Genomic DNA, 26,031 nt, shown 5'->3' with positions numbered 1-26,031 from the left:
TAACCCACTGAGCTAACTGGCCGCCCCCTCCCACCATTTTAACTTTCTAATAATTCAAGTATACACTTTTTAGCCAAACAAAATCTCTCTGTTTTAAAGAATTCCTCTTATTCTTTCTCCTCAGATGTGGAAAGTGTGAGGAGACTAGCTAAGGTCCTTTGTTTATGTGAACAATTTTAAAATATCCCTCTTTAGAGCAAGTTTATAATCTCATAGTAATCTTTTCGGACTTTGCCATTTTATGCACTTAAAAAGTGGGAGAGACAAAAACCAGGCAATTCTTAAAAGAGTGTGATTATTTCCGAATATTCTGGAAGGATGGGTCACTTCTCAGGCTTTGTTCCTGCTGTTTCCTTTACTCCATCCTCACACCATGGCCAGCTGTTCTTTCCATGTGTGGTTTGCAAGGGGAGAGCTTGGCTGGCTTGTCCCCATTCAGCATGTGGCCAGTGGATCTAACAGACTTTATCGGGACAAAGACCTTGAGCTGTCCACCCTCAGCTTTTCCTCAACTTGTTACCGTGAACTTCCATTTCTCCCCTTGAGTGGGGTTCTGCCTACTTCCTATAACGACTTCTCAGAGGTGACTCTAAACTCTGTGGGCTGATACTCAACCATGTTAACTCGGAAGACTAACATTTATCAAGTCCTTTTGTACTTCACGTCAGCCTTTTTAGAAGAAGGAAAGGAGACCTTTGGGCCAAGCTCTGTGAACTCATGACTCCTCACAATTCTGTGACGTGAGCACATTACTCCTACTTTATAGGTAAGAAATCTGAGGCCCAGAGAGGTTACATCACTTACCCACAGTCACCACCAGGGAGTGGAGAAGCAAAGATTCAATTTGGGTTGTCTGTCTGCGAAGACTATGTTCTTTTCAGGACACCACTTCATTCTACATTTTGGCTTTAAAACATTCCCTATTTACCCACTTGAGGTCATTTTTAAAAGCCATAGAATAGAATTCACCTTTTTTTTTCCTAATGTCAAACTTAGATTTAGATCTCCTTAGTCTTTTCTTATTTAACTTTGCTTTTTATCTTTACTGACTTTCCAGTGTTTAAAAGATGAAGCAAACAATTATTAAACATAGGAAGGAGCCACTCCAATGAGGGCAAAATAAATCTCACACCAAAAAATAAAGAGAGAGATGAAGAGGGGCGGGGGAGGCGGAAGGGAGGGAGAAAACTGAAGTAATAAAGTGTAAAAAAACAAACAGTTCAAACTATTCCTGTGTGACTCCTCACGAGACATGCTGTGCAATTCTCTAAACACATAGATGACGGCCTGCAAGGAGACCCCGGAGCAGCTGCTCCAATAGCCCACCCTGGCAGGCTGAGTTTGACTCTTATTGGTCCAATAATTTAGATTCACAGCAGGAAGAGCAGTCACCAGGGGAGTGACTGCTCTTGGACAACAGCATTGGAGAAAGCAATTATGTTCATCACAGAACAATTAATTTTCTATCATCAGTGAGGACAGAGGAGGAACTTGCATGGAAAATTCCAAATAGTGGACGCCTCAGCTGTCGTTTATTTTTGGTTCTAGAATATTCTGGGACTTTCGCACTTTGGTAATGAAGTCTAGATTTGGCTAATAAGACCAAATCCAATTTTTGCAATTGGAGGCCTTACTTGAGAAGAGGAGAAAAGGAGAGGTAACCAAGGAAGCCAGCTGAGGCCTGGCCCAAAGGCGGTGCAGGCTGGGAACTAGGTTACAGTCACCCTGACTCTTCTTTTTAATTGCTTGGGAAGGACATTGTTACCATGTTAGGACTTGGAACTGACAATTTAGAATCCTCTGAGTTGCTTAACTTTCCAAATTCCCACTGCCAATTGCTTCCCAAATGCAGTGAATGACATGAAAAATTGGCATGCGGGTGGAACTATAAACCAGTACCACTTCTTAAGAGAAAAAGTGGCCCATACATTACAACTGAAAACCAGAACAGCATAAACATTCCACTGTGGAAGGATGGCAAAGCAGACAGTGGTGTGTTAATGTAATAGTGAGGAAAGGGCTCTGCGAAGCAAGGACAAGCCAAAAAAAAAAAATAAGGCAGAATTTAAAATCTTGTGGCCATATATAAAAACTATATTTGTATAAACTATGGGGAAGGGGCTAGAGCTTATGAATAGTGCTTGGGGGGTTGGATGGCTTTTCAGTTGTCATTTTATGTTGTTGCTGCTGTTGAGATTAAGTGTTTCTGGTTGGATTTCAGAATTGAGATGACTAAAACGATTTAAAAATGCAAATGCATTGCAGGTACTCGCAAGCTTTGCCCCACCTGTGTCCATCTCATCCACGTTGCTGAGGAAGTCCTCTGGAGTCGTCGGGACACTGTAGCACCCTAACCCCAGGCCACTGTCAGTGCTCTGCTCCCGCGAGTGATATGGCCCTCTGGAGAGCGAAAGATGGAGAGACATCAGTGTGAGCCCACTAATTTCAAAACTAAAATACAGTCACGAAAACCCTGAACTAGAGTAGTTCTGTCGTTTTGCCCAATTTTCCAGGTGATGGAGACAGACTTTGCACTTCTTTAAAATTTTGAAACATACTTCCCAATGTCAATGAAATTAATAAATTGCAAGCAAATAAAACTAGCCATTAATAGTAAATTGACACGGATTTCCTTTTCATCTCAAAATAACAATTTGAACAGTGTTCTTATATTGAGAGTGATAGCATTTATGTAAATTTCTAAAAACAGAAAACAATGCTGAATATTGCTTAAGGATACACACATTAACAGGTAATAAGACGCATAAAAATAAGTGCAATGAACACATATTTGTGAATAGTGGCTCCCACTAGGGAGGGAAGAAAGGAAAGAAACAGATTTCAGTGGTGTTGGAGATGAGTTTAAATATTAATTATAATACTAATTTTTAAAAAATAAGATCTGTAAAAATATGGCAACTCTGGGTTTTGGGTACATGGATAAATCTTACACTATTCTTTATACATTTCTGTACATTTGAAATACTTTTAAATCGACAATTTAAAAACTCCTTTCTATCATTCTTTCAGCTACTATTTGTTTTCATCTCTCTCTCTCTCTCCCTATGTTTAATAACTTTCATAATTGTATTTATTTGTTTGCCAGAAACCTCTGCCAGGGCAGAAAGGGCATAGGAAATAGAATACTGCCCTTTATTTGGGTTTAAAAGGCTACAATTAAGGTTGACTACTTCTATTCATGAGGATATTCCTGATTAAATTATCTTTTCTGTCTGCTCATATGTTTCCTATTTTAAAACATCTTCTCTTTGTTTTAATTTTATTGTGAAATAATTTTAGAATCACATACAAGATGCAAAAGGAGTACAGAGTTCCTGTGTATCCTTCCCCCTCTGAGCCAATGACATCTTACGTAACCATAGTGCAATGATCAAAACCAGGAAACTGACATCGTAAGATACTATTAACTAAACTATAGACCTTATTCACATTTCACCATAAACATCATCTCTTAATTATGTCCTCTATTTGTCGTGTGACATGCTTTTATCCCCCAATGGCTACATAAAACCACAAGATTCTTCCAAATAATTCCTATACAACACGATTCCATTGAAATTGTAAGTTTATTCCCATTTTCAAATCACTGACTAGGGGTTCAGTCCATGGTATATCACCAATTTTTGAGTTTGAGATTAAATAATGTAGATGACTTCCTCTGTTTTTATTTTGTCTGCCACCTCTCTCTACTTGCTCCTTCTAGCCTCAATCTAAACTCCAAGCTCCCTACCTTTTTGCAACATAACAAAGACGCATCATATCCTAAACCACAGAATAAAGAAAGCAAAAATCAGTGGCCCCAAAATGTTAACTTACCCATTCAGGAAAGGATCTGAGTTATTATTCGTGATGGATCTCATGTCGGGGGTCATGGTAGGTGGGTTGACAGCAGCCTGAACCGTGGCCAGAGTCTCAGCTTCCATGGGGAGCTGTCTACAGAGGGCGGCTTCCTGCAGAAATGAGTCAGAGGGAGAGGCAAGAGTTATTCCCTCAGTCGAAGGATCAGAGCAAAATATACTTCACAAGAAAACTTTTCACCAAATACAAAGCACTCTAATAAGTCAAAATCATCAGGAAATCATTAGTGTCCTTTCTCTGAAGAAAGTCTCACAGGCATAAGTCACTTTCTCACATTCACAAAGTTAATGAGAAGCTCAGCAAAATAATATTTGCCCTCAGGGCACTTACAAAGCAACTCTTCCATCCATCCAATTGTTTAAATACCCAAATTTTATAAAGTCTTCTCAAGACCCTCTCACAGAGACAAGGCTATTTTTATCCCAGGTGCTCAGACCAATTCTAAGTCAATGAAAGCAACTGGACTGACTCCTCTGGACTAGCACGTCCATTCTGGTCTTTGCCACTTAGTGACCGGTAAAGCGGTGGGATTACAGAGTTTGGGCTCTACATTAAATCACATCTGGCAGTTTTATGTCAATAGCCAGAAGAGCAAAACAACCAGTTAAAAAGTTTGTTAGTCGATCAGTTTTTCTCTTTGACTAATTATTTTGCTGACCTGACTAAAATGGCTTGAAGGTTGGGGAACCATGCAGATCGGATCCAAATCTCACTGACAATTAACTGTTTGAGAGCATCTGGATTTCATTAGCAAAAATTAGAACGCTAGCATTATTTTTTTAAGCTAGCATGATTTTGCCAAGGAGAGTCAATCTGAAGGTTACGGATGTGACTGCAATTACTTTCTCTAGGTATAACCTCCATGGAGTCTCTCCCATTTTGACAAACATGACCAGATATCAGATTTCTTTCAAATTTGCTGCTATTTCCAGAGCAGAATACTTCTCTGTTTATACTTGCATCCAAAACCAAAGTTAGGTCCTTCCCATAGTTATGCCTACTAGTTGCCCACTTCCCAGACTGAAGTCATTGATCTGACCATCCCTCAAACCTCAAAACCATGGCTACCATGACAAACAGAATATTTAGGCCATCTAAGCTACAATATCTTTGTTAGATCTGTTCCAGCCCTAACATGCTATGAATTTAGAGAGTAACTGCTGTCTAGACAAGTCTAGTGAAGTCATGGTTGTAAAAACTTTCGGTTACTAGAGTTCATTGCACTGTTACTAGGAGTTACGGTAGCATGACTCATAAACTGTGAGAGACCTGACTGATAAGCAATTGCATTGTTAACTTATACTGAAATAAATACCCTGGCTAGAAAGGGCTCCTGGTTCACTTCTGCTCATCCAAATTGCAAATAGTCAGAACACTTAACTAACATACATTTTATTCAGTTAATCCATAAAAAAACAAACAAAAAAATAGAGATTTTTTTAAAGATAATTTCAGTCCATAATTTAAATCTTGGAAGTACCTTCTGAATAAACCTAGAAAAATGGAATTATTTTCTTATAGTTGTTTTTACATGGCAGGCAGTATGCATTAGAAATCTTATTACCCAGCCGTAGCTTACCCGAAGGCCTCATACAGAAGAGCAGGGACTGACCCTGTGTGAGGAGCCAGAGCTCACCAACCCCTCAAGCAGACTCATACACTCGAACCAGTCTGAATGACACTATGATATCACCAAGTTAACGACACAATTTCTAGTTCTTTATAAACTGTAAATGCAAAGATCCTTTGGGTAATAACCTTCATTACCCAAAAAAATCACCTTTAACTAGAATATTCCATTCTCCAAACATTATGAATAAATGTGGGGTTTACCCCTAAACTGATACCCTTTAAACATACAAGTTGAAGAGACAGCTGCATTTCTTATTTGACAAAATCTTATCACCATATGTCTTAAGAATATTGGTTGAATTTGCAATTTCTAGGTGGCCTGTATTTAAATATAAAAATCATTTCTGGAATTTCAGGGAATAAGAAAATACATACACTATACATAATGTATATGAATTGTCATCTGTAATGACTTTAATATGAAAATAAAATGTTTAAATTATAAGAACAAATAGATATAAAAATATAGCTCTAACTTTCCTCTTCATTTAAATTACTCCTGGTATATTTCAATACAATATAGATTTTTAAAAGAATGCTAGTATGTGGCTAAATATATAAAGTTCAAAGGGACTATGTTTATAATCAAAGCTGAAAGAATCTATACTATATTGGGGAAAACGTTTCCCTGTGTCATTTCACATCTGTTTCCTCTATTTTAAATTAAGGATAACCAAAGTTCCATTCTTCAGCATTGATGCTGTTTCTCTACGTGGAAGACTTGACCCTGTCATCCAAAGCGCAATGCTACGTTCTGTCTGTAGGGGGCTCACAGTCTCATTTTCCATCTTTGAATGACTAACAAATGAGAGAATACAGAAAGACTGTTGAATGCACCTGAATAATAACCTTGAAATATAAATTAGGCTAGTCTGAGTTAGAAAGTTATTATAGAGGGCAACACTTTCTCCAAGATTATTCTTGGGTCACAAGTCATTCCACTCAGCAGCCAACGGGCAGTTTGCAGCAGCAGTTGGCCCCCTGTTGTAAACCTACCTACATGGCGGCCCAAACCCTGCGTGACAGCCCTGGCCACTTCTCCTCCTGTCTCTGACACGCTCCCTTCACTCACCCCCTTCCCACTGGTCCTCCCACTTCCCACATCAGCACCAACTGTTCCCTCTGCTTGTAACATGCTCCCAGATCTTCCCAAAGTTCACTCCCTCACTTAATGTCTGTTTCCTACAAATGACATCTCTTTAAAGATCGCATTAAATTGTCTTCATAGGAACTTATGTATTTGTTGTTTGTCTTTTCCACTGGAATGTAAGCTCCATGAGGGAAGGGATCTTATTTGTCATGTTCAGTCCTATGTCCCCACTGCCTATAGCAGCTAGGCACATAGTAGGTGCTCGATAAATATTTGTTCAATGAATAAATGACAAACATTATTGGAATTCAAATGGAAATATTTTAAATTGTGATTAGTACTAAAAGAAAACGTAAACTAGGAACATTCAATTCTCATCTCCAACCATAAATATGAATGAAATAGCAGCCTATACTACTATAATCCCAACTAGCCTGGTGCAACCTCCATCCTCATGTAAGGATCCCACTGAACCCTTGCCTGCTCCTAACACAGAGGATGAGCAGGAGGGCAGAATGGTCAGGAGCAGGGATTCCACGGCCAGATGCTTGGATCTGAACCATGGTCCTGCCATCTGCCAGACAGTTATTTACCTCTGTGTTCCTCATTTGTACAGTGAGGATAACAGCTTCTACTCAATAGGGCTGATGTGATGACAAAGTGAGGTGAAACATATAAGGTGCTTAGAACACTTCACAAATGTTAATTAAATATTATTATTATTACTATTTTTATCGCATGTTCTGTATTCCAAAAACAAAAGCAAAAACAAAAATAAGCAATCTTAAAACTCACACTATTGCCTGGGACTAACCCATTTTGAGTGGTTTTGACCCTTGTTCCTGGTCAACTTTGACCTTGCAAGGATTAAACTAAAGTGTGAAATTCTTCATGATGAGTCAGCAAGGCTACAAAAACATATTTTTAATAAGGAGACGTTCATAAACCTTCTTGTGTAACATAAAATTAGTTTTTAATATAAATGGAGAATGGTGAGCAGTTTCAGTTCACTTAATTATATTTTATAATATATATTCCATCTTTAGAGTTTTTTAAAGTCTAGCCTTTTCTTTGAATGAAACCATTTTCCTTTTTCTGCTCATGAATTCAAAGAGAAAAAAAAGGAGCACAAAATCCAAGGTTTAGAAAGAAAAGAACAAATCTCACTAACATATCCCTACCCAAACAAGAGAGAATAAAAAATTAAAAAAAAAAACAACAAAAAAACACTAAATTTGGTATAAAATTAAATTTTGGCTGCTACGTGACACCCACTGCCCTTACAATGGGCAGAAATGAAAGACAAACACCTGACTTTAGTTTGACCAAGAAGCAGGCAAGACTGTTAGAACTAAAACAGCTGAAGCAAAGATAGAAGATGAGGGCACTGGACTAAGTGAATTGACGTGGAAATGGAGACAGTTGGCCAAGTCTGGTCTAAGACAGGACTCAGAAAGCTGACAGTGCAGCTGCCCTAACCCTGTGCTCTGTCCCCAGCTCTCTCTAGTTGATGCAGGACAACAAATGCTAAGCTGGAGGGCCATCCAAGACCACTGGTCTGTCTCTCATCTCCCACTTCCACTCTAGTTCAATGGGTCTCTTCACAGATCCCGTCCCAGTGTCCGCTCCACCCCCACCCACCCTGCCCTCCCAAACAAGTCTTCAGCATCCTAGACTCCTTAGTACTTTGGGTTTCTCTTCGTCTAGCCGATCTCATCCACCACCTTTGTCCGGATACCTTCCCTGACCACAGCAAGCCACTAGCTTCCCCCCCTCCCAGTCCTGAACTCCTAAATAAACACATCAAGCTGGGGTCTGAAACCCCACATCTCCCAAAATACTCCTCATCTGGCCCAAAGCAGCTCTTCCTACTAACTTCAAGCTTTCTCTTAGTGCCAGCACCACCTATCCCGGCTCAAAATCCAAGTCAACTGACTTCTTCAGACCCCACAACAATCCCTTCATTTATTGAATTTTTTTAGATACTATGGAGACTACCAGGTGCCAGATACTGTTCTCAGCAGCAGGAATACAGCAATGGGCCACACAGACCGTGCCCTACCTCATGAAGGAATGTACAGGGGGAGATCTGGCGGGGGGGGGGGGGGGGGAGAGAGGGGACAGACTATAACAAATAATGATGGACAAGGGCCAAGCTTGGGTTCCATCCCTCCGATAGCCCCATGCTCCAAACCTCCTCTCCATCTCAACTAGCAGGATATCTCTAGATAGTGCAACCAACCTTCCCAACTCCAAGTCAGCCTCCATAGGTAAGGCTGCGTCCATCCAGGTCTCTGCTCTACACTTTGCTGAGGTCTTTACAAAAAGTGACCAGAGGATAAAAATCAGGATGGGCGGGGTCTGGGTGAAATGTCCTTTGAAGAAGCAGGGGACTTGTTTAACAAGAGAGACTTGGGGGCACACCTTGGCTCTCAAGCTATTAATGGACTATCACACGAAAGAAGGAAAATCCCTTCTTCCCAGGTTGGAGGTCAATATGATGAAGAGTTTTCTATTTAGTAGTCCGTTCACAGTGAAGCTGGCTCTTCTCAGCTCTCTCCGGTACTGACCCCCGGAATTCCCAAGCAGGTGTTAAAGGTTGAATGCAATTACATATGTCCAGCACTTGGCATAGAAACAAAAGTATCCTTGGAATCAGAAAGATTGGAGTTCAAATCCCAGCTCAGCTGCTCCCTAGCTAGTCCCTCTTGGACTAAATTCCTCACCTTTCTTGATAGTTTGTTCATCTGACTCATTTCGCTGGGCTGTTATAAAGATTAAAAATATATTTATAAAGAACCTGGCAAAGTGAGGCAGTCAATAGAATGAACTACCAATAGTGGAAAATGTTTTAGGAGTCAGAGATATTGGCTAATATTTGCATATTGCTTACTACATGTGAAGCGCTGTTCTAAGCACTTCAATACACTATTTCACTTCATCTTCATGACAGTCCAACTGTTTCCATTTTACAGATGAGGAAACTGAGGCATTGAGAAATTCAGCAACTTTCCCAAGATCTAGCTCCAGAGTCTGTTCTCCCAGCCACCACACAGACAATATGGCAGAGGGAGGAAAGCCGAGGGTTGAGGTTGGCAGACTTCACGTTTTGAGCCCTTTCCCCTATGGGCTGTGGAACTTGGGCATGTTGCTTCATTTCTCTGAGCCGGTTTACCCAGCTCTGAAATGGAAATACCAACCCTCCTCCTTCCTTCAGACAGTTTAGAGGAGGATTTAATGAAACTAACCTGTTTAACTTTCCTGAACAGAGTTAACTGTCCTGAATTAGAAAGAGATTGAAGGGCATGTACTCTGTGATCCTTTTCAACGTATATGGGTGGAGTTAGTATCCTGGGAGTTTACAGCACATCAAGCAAAGTTATAAGTTCAGGTTTTAAAGGCCAGTTTCAGAAAGATCTGGAAAGCTGCCCCTAGTAACCCCACCCCTGCTCTCTTCCACCACAACTTATTTTTTCTCTAGATCCAAGCTGAGTGTGGAAAGATTGCTCCAAAATGAGGGCTTGAGAATCTTTTTCGAAGTTTGTGGCGAAGCTTGTGGTCATCCATCTAGTTCCCTGAAATGAATAATTATATGTGGATTAAAAAACACCCTCTCGTAGCAGCTGGGGAAGAGGGTGGCGTGTAAAATAGCTGGAGGGGTGAGGGATATGAAAATGCTGATTTATAAGTTGAAGGTGTCCCTGGAAGCAAACCTCAAAGCTCCTTTCCTTCCAGCTCCCCACTGGCCTGCAGCGTGCCCGAGGAATAAATCAACAGAGGAGGTGAGAAAGTAAACAGCAGTTGAAAGCATCCTGCAGCCCCAACAGTCCTTGGCGAAGGGGGAGCCTCTGCTAGCCAGCTCCTGCCCTCACTGGAATGTACTTCAAAGGGAAACGAATGACAATAACCTCTTCTGAGGGTGCCCTGCTTGATACAAGTGTGTGTGGCCAGGGATTCTACAAAAATGGAAGATTGAATTGTTTTAATTACAAAGGGTGGGGTGAGGAGAAACAAATGAAAAAAATAACATAAAGACAATATTTTGAAATCCTAACATTAAAATAGTTCTCTTCTGGTGCAGAGAAACTGTTCTCTCTGCCAAAACCCTGAGGAACTTCAGAGGCAGAAAGCTGAATTATTTACCTCCTTTATAGGGGGGAAAAAAATCCTGATGTAAATTTCTTTTTAACTCTGTGCCAAAGGATTCTAGAAATTCATTGTCACATTTCCTGGAGCCTCCCTTTTTGAAATACTTCATCACACATGCTCAGCTGCCATGCCAGACTGTCGCTATGAAAGAACGGTTGGAACTCGAACACGTTTGGGAAGACATTGGTTGAGTCTGTAATTATTATCCACAACCTGTTGGCTGCTCTTTTAATCCAGGATGTGTATAGCGATGCTGTATTATTCCATAATCTCTGCTGTCCCTTAGAACCACATTAAGGAAAATATTACAATTTAGATAGTGTACTATAGTCACAGCATAACTTCCATGACACTCTCTTCACTTAAAAAACAATAGCTGAATGGATTTTCAAATGGAATATTTCTTCATACCTTGGTGATCTTATTAAGACCAGAAATGAGAAGCTGCCTTTCCTCTGTGCAAACTTGGTGAACCTCCATTTAAAATGTGTTCACTTTATAATATTTTCAAAGGGGTCCTTTTAAAAAGACTTGAATTGACATTATTCCTCCACAACATGAGAACACCAGGACATTTTAGAAAATGATTATTTCGGGGACTTGCAGGCAAATACAATATTTGACGGAAGCCAGAATGGCAGCTCTGTGAAGGAAGGGACAGTCAGTCTGTTCATGGCTCTGCATTTAGCGTCTGGAACATGTGCTGAACAGTGAATGAATGAACTTAAAAAGCCAGGCAGTTCGAGAGGGGTTTATATATCGGTTCACCACGGTCTCTCATGTTGCAGTCAACCCTGAGACCTAATTCTATGAAATCCTTTTCTAAAAGTTAAATTATAGCTTCTGTTCTGAAGAAAAGACTTTACGAAATAGCCACCATTTATGTTTCAGGATCTGCTAGGATATGACACTTTTAACCTCTGTAAGCTATTATTCATATGACAAAAAACAGACCTCAGAACCTTCCCCCAGACCAGAGCTGCTCACAGCCGGGTGTGTCCCTCCCCAGAGCCCTTGGTCAGGAATGGTTGTGAGAAGCTGGCCAGCTGGCCAGCAGGACCCAGGAGTGGCTCTCAAGCCCAGAAGAAATCTGTGAGACCTGCCAAAAAAATTCTGCAGCCGAAGCCCAAACCCTCTGTCCAGGTCCCTGTTGGCCTGGCAACCAGAGGCCAGGCTTAGTCAGCATTTTTGTTTGACAAGCTTCGTTCTCCTGACCACTGAGACCCAATTAAGGAAAGGATGGGGGTAAAAACAGTGCTGACATGTGCTTGGGAACAATGAACGGTTTCTCAACAACGCAGCCCCTGAGAAGGGACACGGGGGCTTGACAGCTTCTCCACGTAGGCGTCTCCCAGGCCCTGAGCACTAACGGGGAGTCCTCAAGGTTAAAATCTCAGAGGCAGAGGCCCCCCCAGCTTCATATTTAAATGAATAATACACACGAAAAGCAACACTCTCCTCAGATAAAGCCATGAGTCTGTTTTCATGTCAAGAAATTGTTCTTTCAGATATGTAAACAGGGACTGAGAAGCCTGTTTCTCAATTTCTCACTAGTTACTAAAATTTTCCATTTCATTGGGTAAAGTTGCAAACATGCCCTTTATGATATTGAGCAAATACTCTGTTGACTGTTAAGCTGTAACAGCAGAATATTCTACAGTCATTGTGGGCATGTGTGGCTCGTGGTATTTTAAAATTTCTGTCTAGCCCTGTTGTAGGAAGGATTCCAGGCAGCTTAGGACAGATCCAACCAAACTGACAGCACAGCTCCCACAATACAGCATAAAGAAATGACTTCCCAATATATTAAGAAGAGATAACGAAAGAGTAGTCTGATATGCTACTAATTTTGTTGTAAAACACAAAATACATACACAGATACAGAAAAAGACTGGAAAGAAATCATCATCATCGCTGCTAAAAAGAAGACGAGTGATTATTATGTTCTTCCTTGGTTTTTGAGTATCTTAAATATTTTCTGTAAGGAATGTGTTTTGTCTTTGTTATTATTTTTATGTATACACAGTTCTGACAAATACATTGTTATGAAACAGCCACCGAAACCAAGATATAGAACTGTGCCATTACCCCCAAATTCCCTAGCGCAGCCCCTTTTAGTCAGACCCTCCTCGCTCACCCCAACCCTGGCAAACACTCACCTGTTCTCTGTACTTATAGTTTTGCCTTTTCCAGAATGTCATATAAATGGAATCATACAGTATGTAGCTTTTTGTGGTCTGGCTTCTTTCACTTAGCAGAATGCTTTCTTTTGTCTCAATCAGGGCAAAAAAATAACCCCTAAATTATATTTTTAAAAGTTAAAAACCTTATTGTTCTACTTTTTAAAAAAGGAAAAAGAAAACCTCTACAAACTGAATTCTAATTTCTTTTCTAAAAATATAAAGATATCAGGAAGCACAGCTTCAACTGAGATTGCTTTGTTTTTTCAGGGTTGCCATTTCTCTGATCACCCGAAGCTGCCTCACAGCCTTTTGGGAAACTTAGCAAAAATAGAACTCTCATTATCATGGACAATGGAGAAGGTCTTTCATGAAAGTTCACTCTCCACAATGTCTGTGACAGATGCCTGCTGAAAGCAGGGGAAGATCCACTTTCTTAATAAGGCAGTGTACTCCAGACTTGGCTGGGACCCCACTCGTGCACTTGTGGCACCCCTCCACTTGGAGCACCTGCCACATTCTGAGATAATTCACCAATTATCAGATACAAGTAGTTCAACGGTTTCTACAGCAGCCAACGCTATACTGTAGGGACCATTTATAATGAAAATCTCCTGCTTCAGAAGATTCCCAATTGGGGGAGATACTAAACCTCATGGGCTCTTTGATGCTAATTCTGTAGCTTCAGACAACTTGTTGGTCTGAAGGGCCACTGAAAGGAGAAGAAGGAGAAGGAAAACGGAGAAGGAGGGAGAGGAAGAGGAGACGAAGCATCTTATTCTCACTTTCATAGAACTCTGTGCTCTGCTGTAGCTGGTCCCCACTCCAGTAACGAAAGTCAAACATGGCAGCCGCCTGGACCCCATGAAGTCGGGAATGGTTTGAATTCACCCGTCTGGCCAGCATTTTGGATTCGATTTAATCATTTTGTCTCCTTTGTTAAAATATAAGTTACCTGAGGGCAGCCATGTCCCATTTATCTTTTTGTTATCTTCCATTCCACTACATAAATATTGGGTGAATAAAGGAATAAGGAGATAAAGGAAGGAATGAAAAAAACATTCTTCTATCATGAAATAATGGAGGTTCGCTTTAGACCTATAGTCGGACGTTCCTCAAATTCATTTTGTTAATATCCTGACATGATTTCAGTGACAATGAGTTACCATTGGAGCCCTTGGCATTATGAGGAATACTTCAGATTGTTTAACAAGGACCGAGGAATGGTTTTCTCCATGGCACAGTATCAGCTGATGGGTTAGCGGCGTGGAAGAAGGAAGAAGGAAGAAAGAGGAGGAGGAGAAGGAGAAACGAAACAATATCTGTAGCACATAATTCATAAGGAGCTTTCCCATTTATCATATATTTAAGAATGATAAAAACATAGAGTACTGATGATTTCCCAAGAATTAGGGGATAAATTCATCAACTTACTAAATTTACCCACCTCCCTTCCTACTACAGAGATAAGGCATAAACATAGGATGCGGCCGCTCTCCTGGAAATTCTCCCTCGATAGCACTGCAGGTAGGTGGAGGCCTGCCTGCAGGGCGAGGACCCTGCGGAGACAGGCTATACACCTAGGGCCCTCCTGCAGGCCAAGAGGAGAGCCACGGGAATTACTGCTCAGTGAGCCAAGGATATTCGGACAGTTGTTGACAACCGAGGACATAGGAGAGGGTCAGAATGAACATACGGAAGTCTACAAACAATCTTCAGACCTCATCAGGACCATCAATTGCCTCCATCCCTATACATTTCTACCAGATGCTGGAAGGTAGCTAACAGGTGAGCCAAATATCACTTTTACTGCCAATCCGTTTCCCTGCCCCTGCCCCAACTTAAGTGCAAACGGTGAGGCAGAAAATCACCAAAAGAAACAAGATGACAGACATAATCCATGCCTGACCAATCAGGCATCTTGGCAAATGCCCCAGAAAACTATCATAGAACACTCCCACACCGTTTGTTGTATGGACTTAAATAATATCTCTGACACCGAGGAGCAGGCTGCTTCTGGATGGGGAACAAAATCTTCCACAATTAAAAAGTCTTTTCAGACCTTTTTCCTATATTCCATAATAAAAATAACATGATATCCACCATCTATTTCACCTGCTTATGCCCCTCCTAACTACACACACACACACACACACACACACACACACACACACACTGTCAAAGCTAAACTATGTGAGCCACTGTGAACAAATTTGGACAGCTTTTCTTCCCACTGTCCTACACAGTGGAATTACATACCATGAGGCAGCAAAATGCACCCAATTCCACAGCCTCTAGGGAACTAGAGGATCAGCATTTAGGGAACTTGTCTGGCATTTCTGTAATATGAACCATCAATACTACATTCTAGTTCAAAGGCACCTATGGTTGGAACAGAGGAAACAATTTGGGGCACTTTTCCCCACCCGTTTTCAGAAATACTTTCTGTGGGAAAGAAGGAGGTGGGGCAAGAGAAAGAAACACAGAAAGAGGTGGAAACTGAGAGGACCATTCCTGTCTGCAGAATGGTCATGGCTTAGAACAAGAAAAAACTCACTAAAGTTCATTTAAATATAAAACTAAGAGAAAACTTATAAATGCTACTATAGTATTGTTTGGTTCATTTTATATTATCAAATAGAAAATTATTACAAATGGAATTATTATCCAAAGACAGAAAACAATAATACAATAATTTCCTGCTGAGAAATATGATACTGTTTATCTAAAAACAGTATAAACAACTGCTACCCTGAAATAACCATGAGAGTTCAGACATAAATCCTCAGGGTAAAAGGCACAACTGTAGCTATATTGTAAAGTTGTATCCCTCAAATTTAGAGGATAGTTCAAGTGAATAACAAAGCACAATTTACATTCATTCCTCTCATTTTCAAAGACTACGTCTAAGGGATTATTTTAATTCACCATGATTTTTAAGCTTCACACAGCATAGATACTTTATATCTTAGAATTTATTTAATGAGAAACACATTATTCATTTATAGAAGTCAATGTATATATTTTTAAAGTATCATCAGTGTTTACCCTTACACCCCCAGCCCCCTGTAAGAAAACTCTCTGGAACAGTTAAAATTAACTTACTTCCTTAACAACTAGTGGAAGGAAGCTACCCATGCATCTTGCTTCATGTGAGTCATAAAGCAAAGTCCCAAGAATCAGAACAATAAACTGAAGTTTTCCTCCCCAAAATGTAGCCAGCAAAATTTATGAGACCCAAAAACTTGTGCTACGTTAGTTTAGCAACTCAGAAGAAAGAATTCTGCTCTTGTATAAACCAACCCCCTGAAGCAGGGAAAAAACTTTGGGTTCCTTCAGAGATTCTCTTCACTCAGTTTCTGAGGTATAGTACTGAGCCTGACCCACTGAGAACACAGTGACACTCTGTTGACTGACTGATTGAACAAATGAATGAAGGCAGTAGGCACAAAGATGCCTGATCAATGCCTAGCAGCTGTGCAGACCACTCTATCAGAGTCCATATGCAAACCATTTTCCTTTCTCGTTCTCACTCAGTTTTCCCTTTTTCTCATGCTCTATGGCGGATCAAAGCTGTTTATAGATTCTTTGTCATTTCTTCCATGGAACATCCCCTCTGCTATGTGCTCTAATGTGGGGTGCTCGGTGACTGCTTTGACCAAGAGAATATGGCAGAAGTGACTCTGTGACAGTTTCCAAGACACTGGCAGCTTCCATTCCCTGTCTCTTAAAACATTCTCTCGGGGAGACCCAGGCTGCTACGCAATATGCCCCACTAACTCCTCTGAGATTGTCATGCTAGAAATGCCATATGTAGATGCTCCAGGTTTTGGTCCCAGCTAAGCCCATTCTTCCAGCAATCCTCACCATGGTGCCACACACTTGAGTACAGCCATCTGGGACCCTCCAGCCCAGCCTGCCCACCAGCCGAACTCCACAAGTGAGCTCAGGCAATACCACAGAGAGCAGAAGAACAGTCCAGCTGAGCCCTGCCTAAATTCCTGACCCACAAAACAGTGTGATCACATAAAATGGTTATTGTTTTAAGCCACTAAATGTTGGGATAGTTTGTTACACAGCAACAGACAACTGGAACATATTTTTCCTCTCCTTCTAAAGACTCGCAGTGGAGGCCAAAGGCAGCCAAGCTAGTGTAGCTAATACTTGTACTGTAAGGGCGGCCCTGACGGCAGTGCAGGCAGATGATGGGAGAAGAAACTGGATTCTACTCATGAGGTTTGGGGCTTTTCATGCTTCTTAGAGAAAGATTGACCCTGGTGGTCAGCAGCAACCTACCCAGTAGCTTTGGCACCAACAAGCACGAACCCCCACCGGGATCCCGGAAGACCGTACCTGCCTCATGAGCTCCTCTTGGCGCATTCTAATCCTCTCTCTCTCCATCTGGATCCTCTGAAGCCGAAGTTTCTGCTGCTGCTGCTGCTGAGTGGTCAGCGCATTAGGCACAGTCATGAGCCCTGCTGGTGGGTTCTGAGCTGGGTGGTTCTGAGGGCTCAGGGTACTGGGTGCCATCTGCTGCTGGTGTTGGTGATTCATCACTACAGGCGGGAAGAACACACGGGAGATTAATGACAAGGGCCTACAACACCTTATCAAAAAGAGACCATCAGAATGCATTGTGCTTTGGAGTATAGATTCCTGAGATTCCTTCCAAAGTACTTTCCTGTTAATCATTACTGTTTAAGTAATTATTACCTACATTCAATTCATGGAGACTCAGATACTGGCCCTGTTCCTGACTCATTTAGTCTCGCCTTTGGTGCCCTGTTACAAATCTTATTTCATACCTTCCCTGTGTCTAGGGTACATTTTAAGCCTTTCAAAGAAACGTGGAGTTCAAAAGTAAATTCCACAAAGGTCACCACAACATATGAGATCGCTTCACCAGGACACCTGGGTGTGTGTGCACTCTCTCAGACAACCTGTACGTTTATGGCAGAGCTAAGGAAGCATGCAATCAATGAGACATGCTGCATGCACAATAATATTTGGGATGAATGAGTGAATTGACAAGAATCATGTAAAACACAGCACCTTGATTAGAAACTATACACCCCGCTAAAGATCTGTTAAAAAAGCAGGATCCTGCTAAAGATCTGTTTAAAAAGCGTGCCCCAAAGAAGCATGAGGTAAGCTCAGGAACAAATACTTGATTGAGAAAAAAAATGTTTCCATTATTGCAAAGAGAAAAACTAGTGAGAAAAAAATTACTAAAAATGTCAACCATGTTTGAGATTGGATAAATGCACTAAAAGTGTTTTAAACTTTTTAAAGATTTTCCATTTATCTGCATTTACCAACATTTTAAATGTTAGTATATAGTATTTCACTTTAGAAAAGAATTGAAAAATTCTCTAATAAATTCTATAATTAGTATTCTCACACAAAAATGCATTTTAAAAAGTGCTAGTTTTCCTCAAAACTGTTTACCCATCAAATTTGCTTAACTTCTGCCTTGGCAATATCATGTAATAATGAAAACCATGTTTTTCACTCTGTTTGTTCCTAGGGCAGAGCCAAAGGGAACAACTTATAATTGTATATATTTTCTCCATTTCTGAGAAAAAAAATCCATTTTTACTATATTTGGTATCACTACCTTCCAAAGATAAAATTATTGGCATATTTTACTGAAAATCCAAATATTTCAGATCTTTACTTTGCTATGAACATTATGTGGAAACGTGTTTTATAACTCAATTTGCTTATATGAATTTTAAAGTAGCCTAATCGATTATGCAATAAATGTATGTGTAGACGACACTCACACACACACTTCAAAGATAGTACCAATAATGAAGATTTTCTATAGAAGAATTTATTTCCATTTATTTCCTTAAGGAACAATTCTATGGCAGGAACTTCCTCCAGCTCAGGGAAGAGGTGGGTAGAAACATTCTTTTTTTAAAAAATGCATTTATACATTCACTCAAATCTTTATTGCATTCCCACTGTGTACTAGGCCCTGGGCTTGTAGTGGATAAACAGCTCCTGCCCTCACAGGAACGAACAGGCTGTTGGAAGAAATGTGTAAGAAATGAGGTGGGCTGTTCCGTGTGGCTGTGGAATGCTAGAATGTTAGGCTTTGTAAGGGACCTTGGAGATTATCTAGTCTATCCCTTCATTTTATGGAAGAGACACTGAAACCCAAAGAGGTGAAGGGATGTACTCTGCTTAGTGGCAGGCAGAACCATGACAAAGTGGAGGCCTCCTGAGACCCCCTGCTCTTTCAACCGTCCTTGGCTGCCCTCTGCCTCACCTTAGACTGAAGAACAGGAACAACTGCTTAAACTGAGAGCAACCCTCAGTTTGCCTTCAATTGCAAGGAAGTACCACTAAGACAGTAGGTCATCAGAACGGGGCCCTGGGCCCAAAGGCTCTCCAGGTAACTAACAGGAAGGGTTCAGGGAGGGTTTGGATAGATTGACAGTTCTCTGCTCAATCCCAAGCTACCGAAAGGGAAGGTCAGAATACTTGGAAGTATTCTGCCTAAACAGTTGAGGTTTCCCTTCCTGTATTAAGCCCACCACAAAGAATTCTCACCTCCTGGCACCAGCCCTGGCACAGAGAAAGGCTCAGTAAATGATGTGATGACTGAATGAAACCACCTGGGCATTTCTTATGTTCTCAGCTTGAGAACAGAACAGAAAACAAGAAGTCGTGACTGATGCCAAAATACCTGAAATGGGTTGTTTCATTTCTATAGCTTGTTAGAGCATAATTACAATCTCTATTTGAAGGATTGAGTAGGAGGTCAGGGATCGTGCAGACACTGTGTCACAGGGAAAAAGTGTGCTTAAGTACAGATTCAGGCGAGACAAAGTCCAGATACGCAGAAGAGTTTATTCATTAGACCTCTCTCAGGCCAAGGGGAGGAAGCGTGGATGGAAAAATGGTGATTACTTCCAGGCACAGTCGTTTCTGAACCTTGTGAAAAATTACGCTCCTATTTTTCTGATATAATATACAATAGACAAAAAGATGCCAATTGCATCTAAGAGAAATGTGTAAATTGAGTTACTTCCAATATCAGAAATCCTCAGGTTAGGAAAAAGAGGTTTGAAAAGGTTAGATTTTTTGTTGGCAGTTCAGAGGTTATTGACTCTACACTAATTATTATAACTCCGATACTTTGAAATATTTTAAAAACTGACTCAGGTCTGGTACCTTACTGACGTGACAAATAACTTGCAGCAACACCATCTTCAGTGACTTGGAAAGACTGCCGTGTCAGTGTACAAAACCCTGCACCAGGTTTACTGACAGCAGACTCTGTTACTCAATTCCACACAGCAACCAGATACTCTCGGCAGATTCTACTGATGTCTGTGTACTTATCTGGGGGAGTTTAAGCCTTGGCGAAGAGCTCTTCCCAAACCACACCCTTGCTAGTCTTCCAAACACCAGCCCTTACGGAGATGTCCATAGGGAGCAATGGGGGAGACGCTGCTTTCTTCCACTTAATTTAGATTTGACCATTCAGACTGAACATCTCCAGTCATTAACTGTAGAGACTGAAAAACAGTGGAACATAGGTAATGGCTTTGTTTTCAAAGTAAGGCACACACAAAAACACAGAAGTTTGTATGACGATATTCACGGCAGTACAGTCTATAATAGCAGGAGACTAAACATGATGTTACCAATGGGAGATTCTGAGCCATTCACTCTGAGGAACCCTACATCAACTATTGCGAAGAATGAGGGAGCTCTGTAGGTACTTATATGGAACAATCTCTAAGAAACATCGTTCAGAGGGGAAAAATCCAAGGGACAGAACTATATGTACTGTGTTTCCCCAAAAGTAAGACCAAGCCGGGACCATCAGCTCTAATGCTTCCTTTGGAGCAAAAATTAATATAAGACTATTATATCATATTAGACCCATTATTATATTATATTATATCATATTATATTATATTGTTATACTATAATTATATTATAACAGGTCTTATATTAAAATAAGACCGGGTCTTATATTAATTTTTGTTCCAAAAGATGCATTAGAGCTGATGTCCGGCTAGGTCTTATTTTGGGGGAAACCGTATGAGCATTCTACTCTCTGTATTTAGAAAGGGGGGCATATTATACACACAGCAAATCTCCCTAAAAGGAAACACAAGAAACTAGTAACAGTGGTGCCTCTGGAGAGGAAACTGAATGTCAGGGATGGGAGGAGACCTTCCTTTTCCTCTTCCATACTGTTTGAAGTTTACCAATGCGTATTTAGTCTTAGGTAAAACATCAACAAAATATAAAAGTCAAAAATATAAAGTAAAGCATGGTCTTGTATGCATTAAATTCAATATTTTCTTGGTGGAGTGAAAGGAGGTAACCTCAAAATTATTTGAAACACAACCAATAAAACTTAGACTCAAGATCGTCAAAGCTTAGCGCCCACCTGGTGCAACTCCTCGTGGAGGTGAAGAAACCAATACTCAGAGAAAGAGTGAATTTCGTCAAGGTCATAAAATGGTCAGAGGTCTAGAAACCAGGTGTCCTCACTCAATCTAGGTGCCCATAATTCAACCGGCCGCTCTGCTACCTGTCGTCATTTCATTGTGAACTATTAGTCAAACTTCTATGAGACTGGAACTCATGAACATCACTGATGGTTGAGGTTCATAAGAACCACTGCTTTTGTTAGCTGCTCAGAGTCAATGGGGGCAGAGGAGTCCCGAGACAGACATAAACAGAGGGGAGGCCCACAGGAGGGCACGGGAAGGCAAAACATCTCAAAATTTGCAACGAATAAAATCTACTTGGGATAATGTTCCAGAACATTTTAGGGAGATAGCAATAGCTCAGTTAAAAAAAAAAAGGGCAGAGTATCCCAAATGCAGTATCTGAGGCCAACCCTTAACAGGCAGATTGCCACTCAATGCCTCATTAGGGCTAAAGACCTCGTCGGTTCCAGACTTCTGCCAGTCCTCACACAAAGGAATAACCCAAACAGAAGATGTCTCCACTGAAGCAGGAATGCATCAAGTCTAAAGCAGAGACATCCTTTTTTTTTTCCTTCCAAGAAGGTCAGAATTTAAATTTAAATCCACATTTATCCTTTTCATTGTTTTCATCTCCTTTTCCTTTTTCTTTCATTTTTCCTCCAATAACTGGCTTTCTGTTCTGTGCTTAGAAATTAATATAACCATGGTCTGCAAATATGTGACCAGAAACATTGCTATTATTCAATATAAAAGAGAACACTGAGAAAAAGAAACTCCATAACATCTGAGATACCGACACCCTTGCGATTCAATGACTGTGTCCTTGGTGAAGCCAACAGTCACCATGGGAATGGGGTGTGGCAGGGTGGGGGGGGGTGACAATGCTGGACATGACACTCTGGTTAATGCTGCACGGGACAATGCACCCTCTGACCTCTTCCAGCAAACTCACTCACTCGGTCACTTCATCCAAAAGGCCCAAGAGTAGGCTCAAGGCCAGGAAGGGCCGTGGACTTAGTTCTCTCAGCCCACACATCATCTGCTACAGAAGAAGCAAATATGGAAAAGGTAAAGGTTTCACTCATGAATGTTTGCCTTTTGCAGCACCAGGGAATGGAGAGCAGCAACTCGTGCATAGAAAGTGCTTTGGCAGCTTCTCCAAGCCAGGAGCTGCTGGTGATGAGGGGGGTCAGGGGATCAGAGGGAGCCTGGCGCACCTCCTGCAATGTTTGATGAATGTCTTTCTGGCCTTGGAGAGTGTCATGCAGGGTCTCAGCTCCCACTCCCTGGATATGGTGAGGCCAAAATGGAACAACAAAGGAGCCACAGATAGGAGAGTCATACCACTATATTCTCAATAGCGGCTGGTCGAGACACAAAAGCAAACATCCGCCAGTACCCCAACAGAGGGTCTTCCTGCACCCCAGTCTTGCTGGCAGCTGGGCAAGACACAGGAAATAGGATTCACACTATCCTCAATCAGCCATCCATGCCTGCTAACCCCACTTGCTAGCCGCAATCTGCAGTCGTGCTTCTCTGCCAACCAACCAACCCCCTAGCGTAGCCACAGCAGTTATATTAGTGGCCAATGGCTAACTGGTAACAGCTGATGGCCACCCAGCCACAGCAGATGGCCATCTGATTACAGCTAATGGCCATCTAATAACCGAGCCAGCACCCTTCCACGTGAGGCCAAGAGCCTAGAAACTGCTCTCTGGGACTCTGTCCCCACACTCCACCCCTCCAGGGTCTCGCCTCACAATCTACAGGACAAGCGTCTTCCGTGAGGGGCCCTATGCGAGGAACCTGGAGGTGGATGCAATATCCTGGGCATATTCTGGGTACCGGCAGGTTTCCTGGGCACAGCCAAGGTTCTCACGTATTCTCCACCACAGCCGGTTGAGACACAGGAAGTAAGCATCCACCTGCACCTCAACAAGGGGTCTTCCTCACCACAGTCTTGCTGGTGGCTGGGCGAGACACAGGAAGTAAACATCCGCCTGTACTCCAAGAGGTCTTCCTGCACCACAGTCTCACTGGTGGCAGGGCGAGACACGGGAAGCAAACATCCGCCTGTACCCCAACAAGAGGTCTTCCTGCACCACAGTCTCGCTGAGTGGCTGGGCGAGACACGGGAAGCAAACATCCGCCAGTTCCACTACATGGTGTTATGTTCCCAAGCAAACAGCCAAGCCAAGCGATCCATCAAATCAAGGATAGAAGGCACTGCAGCATACACAGGTGGCATCACCTTACTCAATTCCCCATAGTCCACAATGATTTGCCAGAGCTATGCATTGGTCTCACAATGTGTGCCCTCTCTGCAGGGCAAGGTCTCTTAGTTCTCCCCAACCTGAGGGTGAGGGACAACCTTGACCTCACCCGCATCCTCCACTGAGGACTCAGCAAGTGTTTCCTCCTGGGACTACAAGTTCGGCATCTGGGCTGCCTCAGCAAGCACTGCCCAGCCCACAAAGCCACAATGATCTTCGCTTTCTCTGGCCTATGCTGGTTGGAAGAACCATCCACATCTTCCCACCCTTCCATGGGAGTCCTACTCTCTGGCAGCTGCACAACTTTTCCTATGCTGGCCAGAGAACCATCCATGTCTTCCCACCCCTCCACAGGGGTCCAGCTTTCTGGCAGCTGCACGACTCCTTCCATGCTGGCCAGAGAACCATCCACATCTTCCCACCCCTCCATGGGGGTCCAGCTTTCTGGCAGCTGCACGACTCCTTCCATGCTGGTTAGAGAAACATCCACATCTTCCCAGCCCTCCATAGGGGTCCAACTCCTGAGAACAGTGGCCACTGGGCACCACACACTGTGTGGGGGCCACATGTCCTCCTGCCCAGAGGCAGACAACTCCGTTACCTGACCAGAAGCACCCTGCTCGTTGCGCCATGTGTCATGCAGGGTCTCTGGTCCTGCTCCCCGTATCAGAATGCAGGATACGGTGAGGCCAAAAAGGAACACCAATGGAGCCATAGGTAGGGGAGTCATACCACTATGGTCTCGCTGGCGGCTGGGTTGGAGACACAGGAAGCAGGCTCCACCAGATGCACAATCCGCCATCCGCTTCTCTGCCAACAAACCAACCCCCTAGCCTAGCCACGGCAGTTATATCAGTGGCTAACGGCTAACTGGTAACAGCTGATGGCCATCTGATTACAGTTGATGGTCATCTAATAACCAAGCCAGCACCTTTCCATGTGAGTCCGAGAGCCTGGAAACTGCTCTCTGGGACTCTGTCCCCACAGAGAGGTTCAGTGGCTTGCTTTTCTGTAGCCTCAGCGTGCACACATGCACTCACACAAGCGCATACACACATGTACACCCACACACACAGACAAGCGAAGAAAACGATCATAAAGTTAAGCGCAACTACAAAATCCATTCCCGGCCTGCGTGGGGCTGGCTCTGAGTAGATTATGGAAAGGACACCACTGTGCCAATGGCTAGAAGCCACACCTAAGCCCTAGAAAGACAAAAATCACTTTATTCTCTTCAAGTCCATCTCCCCAATTCACACGTGAGTCTGGGGAGGGCAAAGAGGAACCCCTGTAGCTAGTTACACGTTTCTCATCTCATTCTCAGCCTCCTTTCTCCTTTTGACAACAAATTTCTCAGCTGAGATAATCTCTACACTTGGCACTGTGAGTTGAACTTTTAAAAATACGTGGTTTTTGTCAACATGTCAGAGGTGTAATTCCATTCAAGTGTGTGAGGCCTCCCCAAGCACTCCATGACTTTTTTCACTCACAGCACCGATTCCCAACTCTGCTTCTGTCAAGAATGGAGAAATTTTCACATGCTGTAGACTATGGTTCATTAGTTTAGTAAAAATATAATATTCATGAGTCCACACTCATATAAACAAGTGATTGAATAAATGGTGGGAGAAGAATCTCCTGTAAAGAACAATTTCAAATAATTTAATGTAGGTACACTCTCTTCAAGGAGTGGGACCAAACTCCCATTCCTTAAGTGTGTATTGTACATAGTGACCTCCTCCCCAAAAGTACAGTGTTGAATGGATGAGGGCTAGTAACTTTACAGAAGAGAAATCTTACATATCAGCCAGATGATCAAAGTCAACATCAACAGTAATAAGTCATGGCGACAGCATGACCCTGGATAAGATATGATGAAAATGACATTTTACATCTGTGGTCTTCCTCCCAAAAACCCATTACCCCAGTCTAACTGGAGACAAACATCTAACAAAGTCCAATAGAGGAAATGCTACAAAATTCTTAAGCAGTGCTCCTCAAAACTATCAAGGCCATCACAAAGTCTAAGAAACTGTCAGAGCCAAGAACAGCTCAAGGAAACACGACAGGTAAAGGTAATGTGGTGTTCTGTAGGAGACCCTGGAACAGAAAAAGACATCAGGTTAAAACTAAGGAAATCTGAATAAACTATAGATTTTAGTGAAAAATAATGTATCAAGGGTTGCTGGCTGGCTCAGGTGGTTAGAGCGCTGTGCTCATAATACCAAGGCCGCTGGTTCGATTCTCACATGGGCCAGTGAGCAGTGCCCTCCACAACTACTAGATTGAAAACAGTGACTTGACTTGGAGCTGATGGGTCCTGGAAAAACACACTGTTCCCCAATATTCCCCAATTAAAAAAA

At 42.1% G+C, this 26,031-nt stretch overlaps 1 protein-coding gene across 1 annotated transcript in view; it reads right to left on the bottom strand.

Moving 5' to 3' along the window:
• WWTR1 (WW domain containing transcription regulator 1) overlaps positions 1 to 26,031 on the bottom strand; it is a 132,502-nt gene that overhangs the window by 5,336 nt on the left and 101,135 nt on the right. Inside the window, exons 4-6 of the mRNA XM_019748839.2 lie at positions 17,284 to 17,486; positions 3,838 to 3,971; positions 2,288 to 2,400 (exon numbers count right to left, since the gene is read on the bottom strand). Of these exons, the coding sequence (XP_019604398.1) occupies positions 2,288 to 2,400; positions 3,838 to 3,971; positions 17,284 to 17,486 (450 nt within the window). The remainder of the gene's footprint in view (positions 1 to 2,287; positions 2,401 to 3,837; positions 3,972 to 17,283; positions 17,487 to 26,031) is intronic.

The sequence above is a fragment of the Rhinolophus sinicus genome, linkage group LG01 (genome assembly GCF_036562045.2).
Source record: "Rhinolophus sinicus isolate RSC01 linkage group LG01, ASM3656204v1, whole genome shotgun sequence".
Taxonomy (NCBI): Eukaryota; Metazoa; Chordata; class Mammalia; order Chiroptera; family Rhinolophidae; genus Rhinolophus; species Rhinolophus sinicus.
The sequence above is the reverse complement of the archived record's forward strand: the minus strand, read 5'-3'. Positions and strand labels throughout refer to the sequence as shown.